Source organism: Carassius gibelio, chromosome A22, assembly GCF_023724105.1.
Source record: "Carassius gibelio isolate Cgi1373 ecotype wild population from Czech Republic chromosome A22, carGib1.2-hapl.c, whole genome shotgun sequence".
Taxonomy (NCBI): Eukaryota; Metazoa; Chordata; class Actinopteri; order Cypriniformes; family Cyprinidae; genus Carassius; species Carassius gibelio.
Genome location: NC_068392.1, coordinates 10,033,033 through 10,048,828, shown reverse-complemented (window position 1 = coordinate 10,048,828; position 15,796 = coordinate 10,033,033). Strand labels below are relative to the sequence as shown.

General features: G+C 37.8%; 1 protein-coding gene across 2 annotated transcripts in view; it reads left to right on the top strand.

The window, feature by feature from the left end:
- LOC127942599 (DNA-directed RNA polymerase, mitochondrial) overlaps positions 1–15,796 on the top strand; it is a 48,242-nt gene that overhangs the window by 5,387 nt on the left and 27,059 nt on the right. Inside the window, exons 5-12 of one of the 2 annotated variants that reach the window (XM_052538423.1) lie at positions 823–1,009; positions 7,360–7,509; positions 9,267–9,434; positions 9,544–9,714; positions 9,814–10,053; positions 12,775–13,566; positions 14,832–14,975; positions 15,123–15,245. In XM_052538423.1, coding sequence (XP_052394383.1) covers positions 823–1,009; positions 7,360–7,509; positions 9,267–9,434; positions 9,544–9,714; positions 9,814–10,053; positions 12,775–13,566; positions 14,832–14,975; positions 15,123–15,245 — 1,975 coding nt within the window. The remainder of the gene's footprint in view (positions 1–822; positions 1,010–7,359; positions 7,510–9,266; positions 9,435–9,543; positions 9,715–9,813; positions 10,054–12,774; positions 13,567–14,831; positions 14,976–15,122; positions 15,246–15,796) is intronic. The other variant, XM_052538424.1, reaches the window with a different exon arrangement.

Genomic DNA, 15,796 nt, shown 5'->3' with positions numbered 1-15,796 from the left:
CTAATTGATTGTTTTAGGCTTATGTGTATCTGTGAAGCCTAGTACAAAGTATTTGCATATGAAGTTGTAAAGGTGACTGCTGAGACAAATATGATGCCACATAGTGACAGCACAGAGGGACAGGTGCAGGGTGGCTTGTGGAAGCTGGTTGGGTGATCGATCACTGTAAGCTGATGGCAAACACTGTTGTGCAGTGGAAATCTTCTTCCTACAAACCCCAGAGGAGCCTTTTTTTTTACCCATCTCTCTATCTTTGTTCTCCTTGCCACAGTTTCAATTTGTCTTTCAGCTCTCATGCGGCACTGTTGTTGCACTTTTCGCTGCAATCCAAGCTTGCCATCCTCTTTGCACATTTGGTTTCAAGTCACAATCTTGAGGACGTGTCAGTGTGGAATGAATAGATTTAAACCTGGGAATTTTGACATCTTGACCTCACAAGGTGCATGCATAAAAAGATATATGCGAGAGGCATTTTTTTTCTCATGTTAATGTGTCCAAAATTTGGGACTCGTTCAATATATGTTGAATTCCAAAAGTAATCCACACACCACTCTAGTCTTGTGAAACGAAATGCTGAGTTTGTAAGCAACACATACATCTTTAAGATGTCTTTAACTTCAAACCGTTGAGGTTTTTTCATTGTAAGGGCAATTACCTTTGGTTCATCAAATACATTGAAGTAATGGCTTCAACTGGGAGTTAGCCCACAATTGCAAGGCCATGTTTATCTGGTATTGGAAAGTAACAATGAAAAAAATAAGTACTTCAGCTTCAAATACACATTATTGTGACATATATTCATATCTCTTCTGGTCCACACAGGTGTCTGCAGCAGATGGAAGTGGATGGCCTGTCCGTGGATGATGTGTTCAGACATTGTGTGTTTAAAAAGGATGAAAGAGAAATGGTTCTGAGGGCCGTCCAACTGATGCAACCAGAATACCAACCCAATGTATCCAGAGACCAACCTGTCTGTTCCCTGCCATTGGTGGAACAGTTTTATGCTGAGGTACCATTGCATTACATTATTACTGTTTGTGATAAGTATGATTTTTAATGCTTTTGAAAATTCTCTTATGCTCACCATGGTTGCATTTATTTGACCAAAATATGGTAAAAACAGTCATATTGTGAAATATCATTGCAATGTGAGATATATTGCCTTTTAATATATTTTAAAATGTAATTTATTTCTGTGATGGCTGATTAGCAGAATTTTTCACTCTTCCTTGTCACATGATCCTTTCAGAAATCATTATAATATGCAGATTCGGTGATCAAGAAACATTTCTTATTAATATCAGTGTTGAAATCCGTTTTGTGGCTTAATATTTTCTATTTTTTCAGGAAGAAATGTAGAATATTAAGAATCACTAAAACAGCATTTATATTAAGTATATACACACTCACTGGTCACTTTATTAGCTACACCTTGCTAGTACTGGGTTGGAACCCTTTTTGCCTTCAGAATTTCCTTAATTCTTTGTGGCTTAGATTCAACACGGTGTTGGTAAAATTCCTCGCTGCAGAGATTTTGGTCCATATCGGCATGATAACATTATGCAGTTGCTGCAGATTTGTCGGCTACTCATCCGTGATGCGAATCTCCCGTTCCACCACATCCCAAAGATGCTCTATTGGATTGAGATCTGGTGACTGTGGAGACCATTTGAGTAAAGGGAACTCATTGTCATGTTCAAGAAACCAGTCTGAGATGATTTGAGCTTTGTGACATGGTGCATTATCCTGCTGGAAGCAGCCATCAAAAGATGGGTTCACTGTAGTCATAAAGGGATGGAGAAGGTCAGCAACAATACTCCAGTAGGCTGTGGCATTTAAACGATGTTCAATTTGTACTAAGTGTGTCAAGAAAAAAATGCCACACCATTACACCACTACCAGCCTGAACCGTTGAGACAAGACAGAAAGGATCCATGCTTTCATGTGACCCTACCATCTGAATGTTATAGCAGAAATTGAGACTCATCAGACCAGGCAACGTTTTCCCAATCATCTATTGTCCAATTTTGGTGAGCCTGTGTGAATTGTAACCTCCGTTTCCTGTTATTAGCTGACAGGAGCAGCACCCGGTGTGGTCTTCTGCTGCTGTAGCCCATCTGCTTCAGGTTTTCGACGTGTTGTGTGTTCAGAGATGCTATTCTGCATACCTTGGTTGTAACGAGTGGGTGTTTGAGTTACTGTTGCCTTTCTATCATCTCTAATCAGTCTACCCATTCTCCTCTGACCTCTGACATCAACAAGGCATTTTCATCCACACAACTGCCGCTCACTGGATATTTTCTCTTTTTCGGACCATTCTGTTTAAACCCTAGAGATGGTTGAATGTGAAAATCCCAGTAGATCAGTAGTTTTTTAAATACTCAGCGCAGCCCATCTGGCACCAACAACCATTCCACATTTAAAGTCACTTAAATCCCCTTTCTTCCCCATTCTGATGCTCTGTTTGAACTTCAGCAAGTCATCTTCACCCCATTTAGAAGCATTGAGTTGCTGTCATGTGATTGGCTGACTAGCAGTTTGAGTTACCAAGCAATTTAACAGGTGTTCCTAAAAAAGTGGCCGGTGAGTGTATATTACAACACTTATAAATGTAACTTCTGATCAATTAAATGTTTTCTTGATAAATAAACATTTCTTAAAAAAAAAAAATTCATCCCAAACTTTTGAAAAGTAGTGTATATATATATATATATATATATATATATATATATATATATATATATATATATATATATATATATATATATATATATATATATATATAAATCCGTATTTTTATTTATGATTTTTATAATCATATTTACCTTATTACATTCTATATATAAAATGCGCTTTAATCATTCCCCCATTTTTAATCATTTTTATTAATTCCGCGTTTTCTTTTTTTTTCTTTTTTTCTTTTTTTTTTTTTATATGAGTTCTGTCCTGTCTGTTTTATTTTAATCTTGTGTATTTTTACAGGAGCTGTACAGTGTTTATGGTGCTACAACACCCTAGACTGTACATATTTTACTACTCATTAAAGTCATTGTTGTCCTTTTTCATCACGTTAAGGTTTTTCATATATAGATATGACCATTTGCATTAAACCTTCATCGTGAAATGTTGAAATGGAGGCTGGTATTATAAAACAGGTGGTGCTTTTCATAGCACTGTATACCTGTCTTCTCTGTCAGCATTAAAAGACCTGCCTGAACTTGTCTTGTGTGTCAAAATGACGAGTTCCACTACCATGTCAGCTGTCATCTGCTATATAATTCCTTCATACAGAGGTGCCTGCTCTATTTTTGGGCACACTGGGGGGTTTTATTGGGCCAGTCTGCCCCACATCCAATTCCCTGCCATCCCCCTTTTTCCCCAAATGATTCATTACCGCAGGTGTACATGAGCCCATTTGTAACCCACGCCCCACTGCGTACTACCTTGAATGGAAACTTTCCTGGAAAGTCCAGAAGAACTGGGTCATGTGAAGGACTGAGATGAAATGCTGCAACTCTTAGCCCTAATCAGTAAAGAAATTCTGTTAGCAACTTTTCAGAGATGCCCAATTGGCTAAACTTAAACTGTTGTGTGATGTTTCGTTTTTTTTTTTTTTTTAGTTTTTGCATTTTGTTTTGTTATAATTTGCTTTGCGTTGTTGTGTTTTATTTGTTTTGGGGATTTGCTTTGTTTTGCTTTCTTGTGCTTTGCTTTGTTTTTTTTTGTCATTTCCTTTTATTCCTTTATCATTTGATTGTTGTCCTGACAAAAGCCAAAACAAAACTGTGACCTTATGCCAAACTGTACATTATGCATAACCGTACTATTATACGGTATATGTTGATGGCATAAGTTTACTTGTGTAATGTTTTTTGTTTGTTTGTTTGTTTTGTTTTTTGCTTTCTGTTAGAATTTGCTCTGCTTTGTTGTGTTTTGCCTTGCGTTTTTGTGTTTTACTTTGCTTATTTGTGAATTGCTTTGTTTTGCTTTTTTAATCTGTTTTGTGTTTTGTTTTTATTTATTTTTGTAGATATTTTATTTTATTCCTTTGTTGTTTATGATTGTTGTCCTGATGAAAGCCAAAAGAAACTGTGATCTTAAGCCAGACTGTATGATATTCAAAACAGTACTATTTTAATTATTGACACATTTAATTTAGCTAAATACGTTCAAATATGCTGCTTGCATTTTTTTTTTTTTTGTGTGAGTTTTATTTTATAATTGTTTCGAATATTTTAATGCTTAAAGCAGATTGTAAAATATCTGGCATAGTACTACTGTAATGATTGACGGTGTCGACCAGTGATCAATTTTATTTCATGATCATGATCAGATTATCTCATAATAAGCAAATGTTCACAAAGTTTCGCTTTGAGAGGAAACAAATTTTCACTGTCACTGTCAAAAATCACAATTAATGTTTCATCGTCAGTGAGCACCAGTGTTCAAATACCACACATTTTTTCAATTTACCCCTTTTTACAATTCTTGAAATGTAAATTTGACTTCAAAATCATGTTGTGTGCACCAGGTTTAGATATTTTGAGATGTTGTCTCCTCACACATAAATGTATTGCCTCGCAATGCATGCTTTATTCACACTACCTCACTAAACAGAGGTCACCAAACGTACTTCTCCCTGTCAGGTCTGTGGACTTTGGAAATAAGGGCCTCTGCTGAGGCATGCACAACACGACATCTTGTGTTCTGCCTGGCCGGGCTGTAGTAGTCATTGCCGTGGGCATGATTTATCCCTCCACAACCTTTGTGCTTGCTTTGGCCAGTGTCCATGTGATCTCTATTGAGGACAGATTTAGCTGTCACTCTCTCCTTGTGAGTATTAACGCTCCGGCTGACCTGTTCTGTCCCAGCCCTTCCATGATGGGTTTGGTGATAATTCCCAGATGTCTGTGCAGGATGGTAAAGCCTCCCTTCAAATAATAAATGACTGCACGTCAACGCACAGCCCACATTAACATGATCTCTGCACCACTTAGCAAGCTGTTGCTATAATATATGCCGTATTTACAGTTCGTATTTTATGCAGCCACACATTTGGCTGCCGGCCAGACCTGAGAGAGTGGGACTTTTCAACCTCATTAGATTTTAATTGGCTGTACCTGGATTTTAAAAGACAGAATAAAGACATTGACATTCGCATGGTTATTTTAGTTTGCTTGGTTCTTTTAAATATAAGTGCGCTTAAACGTAATGATGTTTGGTTCTTTAATTGCACCATAAAGTTCAATGGCTTCTTTCGATCGGGCCTCATAACAAATTGTGCAGCCTGTGAAAGGTTGAAGTAAATAGTCTCCATAATTGGCAGTCAAATGAATGATCGTTTTTTAATGTTTATCCTAATGAGATTGAAACCCTCTCAGCTTTCATATCCAGTTATAAGGAGCCAGTAATATTAAACTTCGAGCCTCTGGTGATGAGAGATTCTCAGCAATCATTATTTAGCGGATCATCTTGAGCTCTGTTATGATTTTGTACACGCATAACGACACAAACACACTGGTTGTGCCAGGATGTTATAATAACATGCAGTTAGTTAATACGATTGTTGCTTTAGCACATGAATATATTGCAATTAATAATAATTTTTAAAAAGTAATTAAAATGAAAGTAAGGATAATTATGAGTGAAATGGGAAGAATTTTTTTATATATAATATAATAATATAATAATAATAATATAATAATACTAGCTCTGTTGCTTGGAATAAAGCAACAGAGCTAGTATTTTTTCTCATCGAAGGGGGATGCATTTTCTCCCTCTCCTCCCCTTATTTTCCCTGCTTGCTTTCTCGTCTCATCTATTGTCAAATACTTCTGAGAGACTCTTTCTGCACTGCTCTCCAAACTGAAAATCATGGATTTGATCCACTGCTCTCTCAACGCAATAGACACCATCTTCTCGACGAGAAGCTTTGGTTCGAGGGAACCTGACTATCCTGCCGGAACGTTTGCAGCTGGCTACACGATGGACGCGTGGGAGATGTGCAGGGTCGTGTGTCTGGCGGCTCTTTCAGTGGAGGACATTGAAGATATCTACCTATTCAGAACCATGATAAAATGGCTTCTGCTGATTGGATTAGGCTTTGCCCTGGGTTATCGAAGAATTCAGAAAATGGGAAAAGCTGTCCAAAGCCTCATAAGGCTGCCCGTCATGATTGAAGCAGTGGGCACAGCGGTCAGCACTGAGACTGAGACTATTAACTGCAATATGGATACCATCACGGAGAAGCTCAAGGCTTTGCAAAGGAAATTGGATGGATCTGGAGACCAGAATGGACAAAGAGAGTGACTGGTAAATTGGAATGAGGCTACTGGCCCCAAGACCAAACAATCGCAATCTTAACTTCTTTCGGCTCCCCTCTACCAGCACTGGTCTCGGCCAAGGCCAGTGTTGGGAACAACAACAACCCCCTGAAGAGCACTGCAGCGAGACGCTCTTGCGTTCCTACCCCCTCTTCCACAGACACCTGCTGATTTTTGACTCTGACTAGGACTTGACCAAGGCTGTCTCCATGGCAACTTGCTCTGTCGCTATCACAATCTGCGGACTGAGGCACTAGATTTGAATGCCAGCTCTCCAGGCCTACAAATACACCAAACCCCACCCCCCATCCCTCGCCTTCACTGCTTTGTACCGCCAGTCTGACAAGCGGGTCTGTGACCAGCGCCGTAGGGCTGATGGACCGGATGGACGGATATTTTTGTGGTGAATTCTGAATGTGATATTGGTCGCAGTCCATTTATGATTTGTTTGTCCATTTTTAAAACTCGGAGGACCACAATGGAAATAAGCCGATGGCTTTTTTTGTTGTTTATTTTATCCTCAACAGTTTTTTGTATTAATTAAAAATTTTTGTCTAATAAAACAAACAAACACACAAACAAATACAAATAAAATTGTCACTTATAAATAAAATCAGCAAATTAGATGTTATAATATGATGCAATCAGTTACTTAGTATATTAATACTAAGGCTGCCAGTTTAAAACTTGAATTTAGTACAATTAATAAAAAATTGCAAATAAATCTATTAAAATTTTGCATCGGAAAATCAGCCTTAAATTATACTAATACAGTTGTTACTACTAAGTTTAAAAATAGTTGCTGGTAATAGTAGGGCTGTCAGTTTAACATCTTAATTTGGCACAATGAATATAAATATAAAAAAAAAAATCAGCATAGTTTATACTAATAAAATTGTTACTAATACATAAAAAGTAAAGTAAAAGGTAAAATAACTATATTTGATGCAATTATATCTTTTTAATTAACTAAGCAGCAAAGTGCATTTGATTTGCATTTATTTTACTGACTTCATTCCCATCTTGTGTGTTTCAGAGGGAAGGTTCCACGTATCCTAAACTGGACTTCAGCCTGAAAGAACTGCGGGACCGGTTTAGTCTTCAGCTGGCTATGGAGAAGGCCACTACCATCACTATTGACTCAGTGGAGACCTTAAAGCCTGTCACCGAAAACATGGCCAAAATGGTATGAAAGCACAACCTGTCTGATTGTGGGGTAAGATGTGTCGGTGTATAAATTGTGCCTAGCTATCAAGCTGACTGCATTATTTTAGTTGCATGACAGTATATTTAGTACAAGCCAATAAACATAGCATTTTTTTAGACTAAAACTAGTTTATCCAAGTCTAAAAATATGTAAATTTGGCTAAAGATTAGCTACAGATCATACAATTTAGCATTTTACCCAAAATAGTAGCTGTGGGGTAAAAATTTGTCAGTTTAGGGTTAAGATGTGCCAGTGCTAAGAAATAATACAGCTACAGTAAATAGTGTTATAAAATGTTGAAATTCCCTCACTACATTTATTATTTGGCTTATGTTAAATGTAATAATATGCTGCACAATATGGGATGGAAATCGAATGGAAAGATTGTTTTCTTGTATTCCCCAATGATCTAATCTTCTCTTCACATGGAGTTAATTGGACACAGCTTTTTAGCTTTTAAGGAATATTAGTTTTGAATATTAGTTTTAATTGCTCTTGGCCTAGAAGGCAGCATAAGTAAAAAAAAAAAAATAATAATAATAATAATGAAATAAAAAGTGGCAGCTCTTACCCCACTTTCCTTTACACCAAATTATTTATGTCTGTTTGTGGGCCAGAGTTAATATTGCTATGACTGGTTTCTCTGAAACAAGCACAGTGGGAATCCTCCAACATAGGAAACTGCCATAAAGAGGCCTTTCAAAATCACATACACACGTGTGGGCAGTTTTCCTTTCAATAGTTAACACGTTGTATTTTTTTAGGATCCAGATTTGCACCTAAGCTATGATCCATTGGCTAAATACAGACATCTTTGAAAGTTTCCAGCTCATGCACTGGAAGTAGCCCTATCCCTACAACCCAGTTTCTGTTAATTTGGCATTTGCTCCACTGTCTGTGTTCCCTCACGAGAAAGGTCCCCCGTGGTCCCGCAACATTTGCGCTAGGGTTTAATGGAATAGAAATGCATTGTAATGTGTCCCCACCAGTGGGAGAGAGTCATCTTTCCATCGGAGGGTCAGCATAACTTATATGTGTCATCCGCCTGCTCCCCCAGTCTGCAGGGAAACAGAAAAGCATCCTAATAAAGAGATGACCCACTTTTAGCCGGGCAGCACTGACTGCCCACCGAACCTGATTGTGTTGTGCATAAAATTCACATCTACATTTAAATTAGATTTTTTTTTTTAAGCCACAGGCTGCTTGAAAGGAGAATATGATGTAATGTAAAGGCCACAAATGGTAGCTGAATGAATCTCATGAAAACTTGTAATTTAAAGCCTGTAATGATAATGAAGCCTATTTTAGGAGCATTAAGCCACTTTATTTTCATGACAATTAAGCACATCCTCTTTCCAAATTCTCAGTATGTTACTGTAATGGGGAAAAGTAGTGTATTATATTAGGGATTCCCAAACTTTTTTTCACAAAGTCCTTGTGCGATATTAAGTTAATATTTCAATATTATAACAACCCTTTGCGTGTTCGTTTGATCGTAGATGTAGTGCTCACATAGCCTGCAGGTAAACTAATACATTTTTAAAAGATAATAAAAATAGCATACATTTTTTATTTGTTTTCATTTTAAAATCATTCATTTTCATTTTGCATTTTTAAGATTTAATTTAAATTGTTAGTTTACATTATGGTATTAGGTGTACTGAAGTAAATTCTTCATTGCCAACATTTAAATTTAAATTGTTCATTAATATTGTTGAACATTTATATTTGTATAGAGAGAATTACTAGCGACACAGCGCAAACACTGGGAAAAAGCTCTCCTCCATGCACTGAAGGAAAAGAAACGGATATCATCCAGCAACAGCCAGAAGTCCTGGAGTACCTGCATATACCCATACCTATGTATCCTGGATGATCAGGATTATGTGAACATCATGCTTCAGGTACCAACTTTAAGCCAAATTTCCATGAGGTGGATAAAAAGGATCATTTCCTGGCCACTAGAGCCAAAAATAAAAACATGTCATATTTTAACATGCACATTTTTTGTAGAGTTTAGACAAGCTATCACCCAGTGGTGAATCTTTGCTTACCATGGCGGAGGAGATGGGAAACCGAGTCTACAATCTGTACTCCATCCGGCAGAAGAGCCACAGTCAGATGATTGAGAAGCTTGGGAGTATCTACAACACGTATGCTGAGCTCCTGGCCAACGACAATGAGGTACAAGATTTGGCTGACCAGACCTGACACCTTCAGTTTGCTCTCCAATCAAATATCTAAACTGGCTTTTACATTTTATTGCCTCCTGTTTCATCATAGACCAATGGCATGCTGCTGCGGGAGTATTGGGCGAGTCTTGAGATGGAGAGGTGCAGCGGTCCCTCTCTTTTAAGTGACGACACCCCTTGGCCCCTGGTTCTGATGGTGCAGCTGGGCAGCTTCTTGGTTGACCTGATGGTTCGCGAGATAAAAATTTGGAGCAACATCCTCAATCCTGCTCAAGAGAAGAAGCTTATCCCCATCCTTTACCACATGTACACGTTCCGCAGCAATCATAAGGTAAGAGGTCGAGACCAGCTGGACTCAGTCATACTAGTTAAAATACTGCACATCCCTGAAGTGATTGTTCATGGCTAGACAGTCAAATGACTGTCCATTAAAACATCCGTTCTCCATCTAAATCCTGTCACAGACACGCATGTTTTCATGAATTATGGAATAATATTTCCTGTGCGAGTGATCGCAGGCCAATGGAGGAAGACGGATTTTGGCGAAACAAATCTCTTTTTTACTGTCCTCTTAATTGCACGTTTGATTAACCGCCGAGGGATTGCAAAAAAGGGGGAGGAAGAGCCCAAAAAGATTGTGAGAATTTCCTTTTTTGTTCTCGAAATCTCATTCCCCATGCTGCTGCCATCGCTCTTGGCATGCTTTATGGGCTTCAAAGACTAAAAGCTTAACTCCAGTTCCTCCGCTGCGTCTGCAGATGGCCCGTGCAGCAGGGAAGAGCTCTCAGTTTAGCGTGTCTCTGGATTATTCATGTGGCATAGATGCTGTCGAATGGATTCACATTCCTTTTCGAGACATTTAAAGTGCCACCTTGTAGCAAGACGATCTCCATCTTTCCTTCTTGAGGGTTAGACTAATGAATTGACCTGACAAATCCAGTTCTCTGTCTTGTGAACTGGATCCTTTCAGTGGATTTAGTGTAGTTTAGTCGGATTCATGAAACAAATGACTCTTGTGATTTGATTCTTTTTAGTGAATGAAAAACATACAGCACTACCAGTGTAGTTCGATTTACGATTATCATTTTTTTGCAAGATACAGCAGGAACAGTGTAGTCTGATTCATGACTAACTCTTATGAACCCATTTCTTTTAAAGGGGGGGTGAAATGCTATTTCATGCATACTGAGTTTTTTTCACTGTTAAAGAGTTGGATTCCCATGCTAAACATGGACAAAGTTTCAAAAATTAAGTTGTACGTTTGAAGGAGTATTTCTGTTCCCAAAATACTCCTTCCGGTTTGTCACAAGTTTCGGAAAGTTTTTTTCGAGTATGGCTCTGTGTGACGTTAGATGGAGCGGAATTTCCTTATACTGGTCCTAAGGCACTTCTGCCGGAAGAGCGCGCGCTCCCGTATAGCAGAGCAGAGACGAGACATTTCACTGATCAGAGCGATTCACTGATCAGAGCGAGAGCGTCGCGAAAAGTCACAAAAGAAGTGTGTTTTTGGTTGCCAGGACAAGACAACCCTGCACAGATTACCAAAAGAGAAACAGCATTAAGGGACCAGTGGATGGAGTTTATTTTTACAGAGCATCAACGGAGTTGTGCAAGTGTTTTTGTTTGTTCCCTGCATTTCGAAGATGCTTGTTCACAAGGCCTAGTTTGACGACGGATTTGCGTATCGTTTATTTCTTAAGAATGATGCAATCCCAACGAAAAAGGGTCACGATCGTGTGTTGGAACCGCAGGCGGTGAGTAAAACTGCTTCAAATATCTCTGCCTCCTTGTTAGTGCGTCCCCTTCCATGCCAGAGACCCGGGTTCGAGCCCCGCTCGGAGCGAGTCGTTGCTGCTGCTGCTTTCGTTCAGTTTCAGCCTCTGGATCTGATTCTGGATCATAAATAAATGGCTGAATCTGACTGTAAGCCATGGTTTGTTTTGGATGATGGGTTTTCCCTCACGGTAATGTCACAGCTTCCACATGCTCTCAACGCAAAAGCCTATTCGCGCTCGTGATTCTTTAGCTCCGCCCATACGTCACGCCTCCAGCCGGTCGTGTTTTTCCGGGAAAAATCGGTACAGACTATCTTTCTCTTATGAATATAATAAAACTAAAGACTTTTTGGATTTATGAAAGATGCAGTACTACTCTATAGGTACTCAAGATTAACAGGATATTGAGTGAAAACGAGCATTTCACCCCCCCTTTAATGAATACTTCAAAAAGACGTGTTACCACTTCAGATCAGTCTGAAACACAGCCCTGAATACTGAATCAGTGTAATTACCCAAATGAATCATTATCAAATTGCGAAATCTTCATCAATGCCCATCCCTGCTTGTTTATACTATAATATACAAACAATTTATGTCAACTGAACCTTATAGTAAAATGATATATTAATTTTCATTATTCAGCATTCACACCAAAGTTGTTTATCTGTCTCTCAAAGACAGTTACGTCTGTTGTGCACCATAAACATTTTACCAGTAGCACACATACCATATTTTTCGGGCTATAAGTCGCACCTGCGTATAAATCGCATCAGTCCAAAAGTACGTCATAAGGAGGAAAAAAACATATATAAGTCGCACTAGACTATAAGTCGCATTTATTTACAACCGAGAAAAAACATACCGTCTACAGCCGTGAGAGGGCGCTCTACGCTGCTCAGTGTAGACTACAGGAACACAGAGCAGTATAGAGCGCCCACTCGTGGCTGGAGGTGGTAATGTTTTCTCTTGATTCATTTTTCTTGGTTCATGTCAAATTAATTTTGATAAATAAGTCGCACCTGACTATAAGTCGCACGACCAGCCAAACTATGAAAAAAAAGTGCAGTTTATAGTCTGGGAAATAAGGTAAGTCATCTCTGGTTTATTTGAAGAGGGTTACAGGCCTGCTGGGAGCTAGCAATGAGAGATACTTATTAATGTAGACCCGTCACGGCAATTAAGGATTTAATTGCCAAGTTAAACATCCTTTTTGTGACATGCCTTTAAGGAAAGTCTTGATTTTAATTTGTTCTCCTTTTTGGCATCCACATCAGATTGGCTTCATCAAACCACATCCTATTGTGACACAAATCCAGAGGGTTGCGATGGAAACTAAACTCACATTCGACTCTTACGTCATGCCTATGCTGTGTCCCCCTGTTCCCTGGACGTCCCCAAAGAGTGGTGCTTACCTGTTGACGCCAACCAAGCTGATGCGGTCCACCGATGGAGCCATCCAGCACCAACTTCTCCTGGAGAAGTGCCGAAGTGAGGATCTTCATGCCGTGCTGGACTCCCTCAATCAGGTGGGCAACAGTCCTTGGAAGATCAACAAGCCCTTGTTGGACATCATCATCTCAGTCTTCAATGACAAAGGCAGCGACAAGCTTTGCATCCCTCCACCTCTCTCTGAAGCACCCGAGGTTCCTCGCTTCAACCCTCACGACCCGTCCTACACTCAGGCCGAGAAGGCCTACATGAAACGGGAGGGAGTCAAAGCCAAGAAGAAGGTGGCGGAGATGCACAGCCTCCGAATGGATGCACTGTATAAGTTGTCCATTGCAAACCACATGAGGGATGAGATCTTTTGGTTTCCACACAATATGGACTTCCGAGGGCGGACGTACCCCCGGCCGCCTTATTTTAACCACCTTGGTAGTGATGTGACCAGAGGATTGCTGCTGTTTGCCGAGGGACGGCCTCTCGGGCCCAAAGGCCTCGACTGGTTGAAGATCCACTTGGTGAACCTCACGGGGTTGAAGAAGCGTAGCTCACTAGCTGGAAGACTGGAGTATGCTGAGAGTATCATGGAGGACATACTAGACTCGGCAGACCGTCCTCTTGATGTAAGCATTTTAATAGCACCTTTACCTTACTTACATACTAAGAGTTGTACAGCTGGGTGAACTTATGTACAACTAGTGATGCAATGAGTGGAATTGCAATAAGTGATGATGATGTTGATTGAGATAAATACTAGTTATAATTATTGTTTAAATTGACTATAATTTTAATACAACATTTTAATGGAAAAATATTAAATATAAATATAAAAATAATAATAATTATTATTATTAATTAATAACATTATTATTAGCTAACTTTATGATCAGAGTATTAGGGCATATACGTAATAATAATAATAACAACAACAACAGCAGCAATAATGATAATAATAATAATAATAATTATTATTATTATTCGAATAATTAAAAATACTAATAATTTTAACTAGTTATTTTGATTATATGAAATTTTCAATTTCAGTATTTTATTAAAGAGGGTTCTAATGTTTATAATAATAATAATAAAAAAAATATATTGTTATTATTAATAATAATAACTATTATAATTATTGTTGTTATTGTTATATGTGCTAGTATTAACAACAATAATAATACAAAAATGAATGTTTTAATTTTATATTTAAATTTAATATATTATTTATTTATTATTATTAATAGTAATAATGATGTATATAATTTACTGTTATTAACAACAACAATAGTTATAATTTTTATTTACATTATTTTTTTAAAATTATCATAGCCCCAAAATACATATCATACAAAAGAAAAAAAAGAAAAACAAATCAACTTTAAGTTTATTAATATTACTGCAAACTGCATAAGCATATTAAATTTCCTGACTATACACAATTAAAACATACATTTTCCCATTGTCCATATTATCAAAACAATCCTGAGATTCATTTTTGGATCATAATTCTACAATATATAGTTTATGCATTTATTGCATATATTGTAACAAATATATACAAATTGTAAAACAATAAGAGAAAATATACAGTACAGAATATTTGTACTATATCATTATACATTAGATATATCATTATAATGCAATCATAATATGCTATTTAACATGATACTTATAGTGCAGGATTTGTTTCAATCCTCTAATTTTTATCTTCAGGTCTGCCCTTAATATTTTCAGCCTTTATTATGGCAGACCTCAGTTCACTCTGCATGTAGACCTTCTATGTATTCAGTACATTCAGATCCGAACGTGTCACACTGCAGGCTGCGAGCTATGACTGAGCCATATTTTTGCATTTTATTGAAATGATTGTCACATTCCTTGTTCCCTAAAGAGTCACAGCTCTATTTTGCAGGGTCGCAAATGGTGGATGAATGCAGATGAGCCGTGGCAGGCACTGGCTTGTTGTATGGAGATAGCAAATGCCTCGCGCTCACCCGACCACACCACATTCATCTCTTATTTCCCAGTACATCAGGTACTGAACCTTTACTTTACAGTTGTAATATACAGGTATTAAGAACAACCAACTTTTGTTGTTCAAATACAAGTAACATGTGAAGTTATAGACTTTAAAGCTACTGTAAACCGATAAATATGCATCCTCTCTGTCTCTCTCTCATAGGACGGTTCGTGCAATGGCCTCCAGCACTATGCTGCCCTCGGCCGGGATGTGATTGGAGCTACTTCGGTAAACCTCATGCCCTGTGAAGTGCCGCAGGACGTCTACAGTGGTGTAGCTCAGCAGGTCAGTCACGCTCAGCACCAGAGGGCAGCAGTGCGTCTTACTGCCCTCTTGAGCTGCGTTTCCCAATCTTTTCTTGTCCATAGTTCCATCAATTAGAGACAGACACCCCTTCATCAGCACCGAAGTCATATCATACTGGGTAATATCATTTAGCGTTTTCATTAATCTTAATATAATGCTCATTATTTCAGTAATTCACTTTTAAACTTAAAATAATAGGGTGAAAAACAGACTTACCAAGTAGCTCCCTCTCAAATGAATTTGATACTTTCTTTCAAATGAATTTGAAATCATAAGATTGATTTGTGCATGTATGTGTGTGTATATATTATTAATATTATTATGATTGCTGGTTTTATTAAATGTTATAACAATAAGATAATAAAATTATAATTAATTTATTTTATTATATAAAAATAATAATTTCCTTTAGAAATGCTCTGATGTAAATATAATAATATAGTGAACATTATTGTGGTTAATTAGAGATGTTATATTATTTTTATAATTAGAGTTAAATACAAATGTGTGTGTGTTTGTGTATACACAAA